This window comes from Nematolebias whitei, chromosome 11, assembly GCF_014905685.2.
Source record: "Nematolebias whitei isolate Nwh7 chromosome 11, NemWhi1, whole genome shotgun sequence".
NCBI classification, from domain to species: domain Eukaryota; kingdom Metazoa; phylum Chordata; class Actinopteri; order Cyprinodontiformes; family Rivulidae; genus Nematolebias; species Nematolebias whitei.
Window position 1 is genome coordinate 31896493 of NC_056508.1, and position 6673 is coordinate 31903165.

Genomic DNA, 6673 nt, shown 5'->3' on the forward strand with positions numbered 1-6673 from the left:
TGGGGCTTTTGAAGTACTGTTTTGTGCTCACATGTGTGATTGTTGATTTGCATCTACATATTCTTTTTTGCACCGAGCAGACATGTGACAGCAGTATGTCCAACCAAAGAAGAATTATTTTCTGTATTCTACATCGCATTCCTTGATGACAATCGTCACTTCACCATAAACTACAAGAAATATAAAGAATAACATAACTGAAAAAAAAACAACATTTATATGTTCATATATAATAATACATGGATTTATGGCATCAAATATCCTTTGAAAATACCTGAATTACATTCAATGTTACTCTTTGTAGCATATTCAAGTTTTCCTTCCGAAGTACGAGCCCTGCTGCAGACTGTCCGGTTCTTAATTTCACTCCGCACCGCTCTCTTATAAGACCCTAAGATTACATACATTCTTTATTTCTTAGTTCTGAGGTAAAAGTAATTCTTCCTGAGCATTTCAAATAATATTACATAATATAACAAAAACAGAGAGGGAAGCAAGCATGATGTGGGAGAAGCTGGATGCACAGGTTTTCGTCTTTAAGTAGGATTCTCCAGAAAACTGCAGTTGATGTGGAATGTGGATCAAAAAAAAGATTATTAGTTAGTTGTGCTGCGTTGTGCGAGCGCAGTGCCCTTGAATATAAATCTGGGTGTAGTTCTGCAACAAAACTACATAAAAATCTTGGTTAAGCAACTGGTGCAGGTTTAAGCATTGTGTTTTCACATAGTAATAAGCAGCTGTTTTGTCATAGTTTCGGAAGAAGGGACGAAAATATCAACATGCTGTGATTTTTATAGAACCAGTCCATTGGGGGGGGGGGGGGGTTAACAGTGCTTTTTGTTTTGTATTTGGTTTGACAAGTTTTTGGTCTAAAATTGCAGAAGTGTTGCTGATCCCAAGCCCTTTGTGCCGAATGACTACAATCCAATGACCACACTGATGTTAGGATAACATGAAGGAGGACTGGTAATAAATAGGAACCTGAGAGCAGCAGCCAAATGGGGGATATTTCCAAACCCTGATTATTATTACCTTGGACCACCACACCTAGCAACAAATATGGATTTTGCGCTGGACCAAGGCTAATCTGGATCTTGGAGAATATCCAAATAGGTTTCTGATTTTCCCATTGGCCAAATGACAAAAAAAAAAAAAAACAACAACAAAAAAATACACCACTTCATCACTCATCTTTCTTTGGGAATAACGTAATTAAGTGGGCAAAACAAAACAGTATGTTTTGGTATGCTCCTACCATTAGAACAAATCTGTCAGCATTCTCCTGTTGTTGAGCTCTTCTTACTCGTGTTGCTGCATAATCTGAAATTGAAAAAGCAAAAATAAAACATTCCCGTGGCTCTTTAAGCCAAAACTAACACATGGCAGTCCGAGCACAATGACTGGCTGCTGTCTCAGTGGCTATACATCTTGCTCCACTCCAAACAAGTGTCTAGTTCTTTTGTGGTGGTGTGTGGCCGCACCTTGCAGAAGGCATTCTCAAAATCAGTGAAGTCTGGGGGTTTGGGGGGTGTGGCAAGGCGGTGCATAACTCCAGTTTGGGAGGACGCTGAGGAAAGTGCCTGCTGGCTGAGCTGCAGCAGCTCCCACACTGAAAAGCCTTCTGTGCGCTGCAGCACAGCGTTCAGCTCCCTTTCATGCAGGCTGCAGCCTTGGGGTGTCAGGGCCTGCAGCAGCACATGCTGACGAATTCCCACATCTGGTAGACCAACATAATATCTCTTGGCGAAGCTCCGATGTACCGCTTCTGGCAATAGATCCGGCCTTCCAGTAGCACATACAAAAATGACCAGACCTGTGGTCCCCACCTGGGCTTTCTCCAGGGTCGTCAGCAGGATCTGCCTCAGCGCATCCTCCTCCATGGCCTCCACCTGACTAAGCAGCACTACAGAGGGTTGCCGTGCCTCTGCCACCTGCAGCAGAGAACCCAGAATGTGTTCTGCTTCCAACTTCCCCTTGGTGGCCAGCATTGCTCCACTGGCACGATAAAAAGAAGCCCCCAACTGTGAGGCCAATGACTGAGCCAGTGTCATCTTACCCCCTCCACTGGGGCCAAACAGCAGGATGGTTCTTGGTGGCTGCACCACTGGACTGGGCCTCAAAACGGGCCAAATTAGGTCCTCCTCCAGTGCAGCCTTTACATGGGTGAGCCCTAATAGTTCACTCCAGAGCAGCGTGGGGCTGCAGTCTAATAACTCTCCATTGATGAGCTCCAACATTCGGGGGTCTGGACTCTTCACGGTCTCAACAGTTGGAGTACATAATGGAGGGCGTTTGAGTGCCTGAGAGCGATGTTGCTGCTGGGTGAAGCCCTGCTCTGTCACCCCACTGTCCCCTGTCATGCCAGCTGGAGGGCTATATTCCCCTCCTGCTGCAAACTCAGGGGACACCAGGGGCTGAGAGGAGAGCTTACTAGGCTTGAATGTTTGGGGGTCTGCACTGCCTGAGCTGCTGAAGCCATTTCCACAACACTCTGTTTTGTCGTTCACACTGTAGGGAGAAGTTCCACCACCCTTTAAGGGGTCATATCTATATTTTCTGTAACGAGACCTGTCTCCGCTGTCATCCTCCTCGACGCTAATGTCAAATGCCTTTCTTTTTAATGTCCCTCCAGACTCAGATGCCTCAAGGCTGGCGCTTTGGTAGCTATAAGTGCCTCCTACCACTGTGGGCCTTGGGGGAACAGGGGTAGGAGCTGGCAGACCTGAGGGGAGGTAAGTTGCAGAGGGTTGACTGTAGCTTGAAGCCAGGCTGGTCTGGGGAGGGTATGCACTGGGTGGGTAGTTATAAACTGGTGTGTTTGGGCTGTAGCTGGGTACCAAAGTGGGTGTGGACTGCAGAGTGTGGAGGGAGGTGGGGGGAAGTGCTGCGCTGGGCTGCGGACAGAACCCTGAGGAAAGATAGGTGCCATGATAGCTTGAGGGATACTCACTGGAACCAGTGCAAGAGCTGCTACCACTGTAAGCAGAGTCTGAGAGATTACTGTTCACTGCTGAAACGTTGCCACCGCCAGGAGGGCCAGTGGATGTGGCTACAGTCTTAGAGCTTGAAAGGCTCTCGTGGCATCCAGGAGGAGCCAAGGGATAGGAGGTGTCAGTGTTGTGCATCAGTGACCAAGGTTCCAGCTCTGTCTTCTGGCCATTAAGGCCCCCAAAGCCACCTGGTTCTGGGTAGGTAGCCACAGTAGGAGGCCTGTCATATGGGGAGTCCAGCACGCCAGCGTACTTCTCAGCGTAGCGCTTTAGCAGATTTGAGGCTGTGAGGGCAGAGATGTCATCATTGGCCCAAGCGTAGTTGTAGCTGGAGCTGCGGCCGCGGCCAGAATATAAATCTGACTTATGAGCAGGAGAGGAGGTGGTGGAGGAGACGTCCAGGTGCTGCTCAGGCCACTGGCTGAGGGACTGGGCATGCTCTGGGTTCCAGTGCATCTTTAACAGGCCTGAGAATAGAAACACAGGAAATTCAATTCATATTTAATATGAATACAAATCTATCAGGTAATAAGTTATCATTGGTGCAAAGCTATGTCGAATATTGGCTATGAAAAAAAATTATCTGATGAATTTACAGAAATAGTTACTTTTACAAGTCACGTGAAACAGATTCATTTTTTTCCTTTAGACACTTGATTGCATTAATGGATATTTTATGTATACCTGACAGATTTTTCATAATCATAAGTACCATACGTTTTATTATAAGTTTTATTATAAGTTTTATTATAAAATTCAATTCTCCATTTTTTTTAAAAGTTTATTTAAAGTTAAAAAAAATGTCAATGTTAATATTAACCATAGGTATACACTAAAATTACTGCTTTCCAACCAGAGAGTCTATTTTTACATAAAAGCAGTATTGTTCTTCATTAAGTGTACAACCAAAAGAATAGGCTTATACTTATATATACTGTACAATACTGTGCCAAAGTCTCAAGTCATCTCTCCTTTCTTTAGATCTTCCATAAAGTCCAACTTCCCTAAAATATTTTTAAGTGAACTTGGTTTTGATCATTGATTAAAAATAACCTTAACAAAGTTGATCAATCTTTTTTTTATTTTATTATTTTGACATTTTTTCAGGGCAGCCAACTTTGGAACCAGAAAATCACAAGTTTGATTCCCTGCCATGCCCATATGTTGTGGTGTCCTTGAGCAATGCATGCTCTAACTGCTCCCCGGGTGCTTAAATAGCAACCCGCTGCTCCACTTGGGTGTATCTCATGTGTGATGGGTCAAATACAGAGGACAAATTTCGTCACTGTATGGGTGTGCAATGATGACAATAAAAGAAGGTTGAGTTTCCCAAAGAGGAAAAGGGAAGAGGAAGGTGCAGTGGAGTGGAGAGACGCAGAGAAGCTGCAGGGGAAAAAAGCGTGAAGGTGATATGCATGCATTGTTTTTTGTCATTTCTCGTCTTATGTAAGCGTGGAGATAAGATCCCACTTATTTTCCCTCTAATAGTGACATCTGCAGGTCTCCCAGAGGAGCTATTGTTATCTCCCTGTGCATGGTCTGAATGCCTACTTTCTCCGCCCTACACCCCCTCCTACTACCCGCCCACCGTACGCCAGAGCTCCAAACACCCAGTGTCTTGTTGGACACATGAAATAAGGGGGGTAAAAGAGGATGCATGCAGAGAGTGTGGGACAGAAAGAAGAGGGTGTGCTAAATGCAGCTTAGTGTGCTGTTTCCCTGCAAAGTCTCTTATGGAACATTGGGAAAGTGGAATGTCTGTTCTTCGGACCGACCTCTGCACAGATTGAGGCGATCTGGGAAAAAAGCAGCAAATAATGCTATTTTAAAAAACGTCCAAAATATTTGATCTTTTACGCAGTTTGTGCAAAATCTTATTTTCCATTTAAAGACCCAACTGTTGGAATTTCACATTTCATGTGTCAATACTTCAGTATATCACTATGTTATATCTGAGTCATGAAAGGTAATGCTGCTTCTCGCTGAAGCATTAGCTCGACATTCCACACATAGCTTGGCATTATTGAACTGTCACAATTTACCCCGAGGTGAGAGCTACTCCAGCCAGAACAAGGAGAGAAAAAGAATATAGCGAAAGCCGTCATTGCTGCACTCTCTGCTTCTCCTTCAATAGACTCGCGAAGATTCATTATTCATGGCTGTCTGTAGGTGAGGAGCCAGGATTCTTATTGCCATTTAAATCAAACCTCACTATCCACGGCTCTAAGATTCTGCTTCTTATAACCCGCTCTCCTGCTCACTCCTCAACTTTGACCTCTGTCTTTCCAAACCTCTCCATGTGTGTTTTCAGATTACGTCTGTTGTTTATTCAGTCAGATGAGACCAGCAGACCAGATGGCCGTTGGATTATCATGTCCTTCATATTCAAATGGACTGCCTTAAGTTCCCAATGGCCAAACCAGTTCACTTCACAAAGCTAGACAGCTCACACTGAAGTAAACTGTAATATTCTCACTTTACTCGTTTTTTAACAAACGTATAGAAGAGGTCGACTCATCCGCACCCTGATGACCACATTTTTTGTTTTGTGGTCTTTGTCCAGGCTGCAGAAACCATATATGTCCAGCAGGCCCTTCCCATCTGCAGCCCAACCAGTTTGTGAGCAGCCCCAATAATGGGGCCTGTGTGTGACAGAGATGGATGAGAGCCCAGGGGAGCTAATAAAACCTGCAGCAGGGAGGGAGGGATGGAAGAAGGCAGAGATGGAAGAAGGGAGGGGAAAGAGTGGACAGCAGGCGCTCCGTCCTTTCTAAGCGGACTGTAGCAGACATTATAGGACTCGGTGAGGCGGGCTAGCTGCTGTCCACTCCATCATCAGAGTATGTCTAATACAGAGTGGTACACTAATCTAAACCAGTGCAACAACCAGTACACTTAAAGAACACACTCCCTGTTAAAACTGACAGTGCTATTGTCTATAAGGCTTTTTTAAATTATTATTCTGTGCGTGTTTAAAATTTAAAAGAGTGATAAAACACCAGAGTTTAGTTCTTTCTACTGCCTTCTGCTGGATTGTGACACTATGTCCACAATAAACTGAGCAAGCTCTAATCTACACGCATGCCTAAATCAGAGCCATCATGTAGATTAATTCGTTGGAGGGCTGGTAAGAAAGCTAAGATTAGAAGTAGGGAATCAGGACAATGTGGACAGGCTGTTGATAGCCGGGAAACCATTAGATCAACCTCAACAAATGCTTCATTACAGCCCAAGATATTTATTTTGGACCAAAAATGAAAAGAAAAATAAATAAATTAAATTAAATTAAAAACCAGTCTTTTGCTAATTTTGAGATTCATTACAAAACAAATTGTTGGAAGATTTTTTTTTTTTTACATCACAGCTTTAATAATGCAACATTTTTCTTTCTGCTACAATCTCATCAAATCTATCCTACTTATCTTAGAGAAGGATTAAATATTTAAAGATAAATTAAGATTGGACAAGAACATTATTATTTGAAGACCAAAATCCTTGTTGTTTGTTAAGTTGTTGTTGTTTGTTTTATTTTTAAATGCTGAACAGAAATGAGTCTCAGTAACAAGGGTGTGATCTTACTTTGCTGCGAGGAGCTTGATATGAACCTTCTGAGTATGCACATTAAACTTCCCAATTATTGTGTGAGTTTTTTTTTTGGGGGGGGGGGGGGGGGGGGGGGGGGG

At 43.7% G+C, this 6673-nt stretch overlaps 1 protein-coding gene across 1 annotated transcript in view; it reads right to left on the bottom strand.

Moving 5' to 3' along the window:
* Positions 1-1135: 1135 nt before the first annotated feature.
* fignl2 (fidgetin like 2) overlaps positions 1136-6673 on the bottom strand; it is a 14925-nt gene continuing 9387 nt past the window's right edge. The window contains exon 3 of the mRNA XM_037684189.1: positions 1136-3457. Coding sequence (XP_037540117.1) covers positions 1413-3457 — 2045 coding nt within the window. The 3' untranslated portion in view covers positions 1136-1412. The remainder of the gene's footprint in view (positions 3458-6673) is intronic.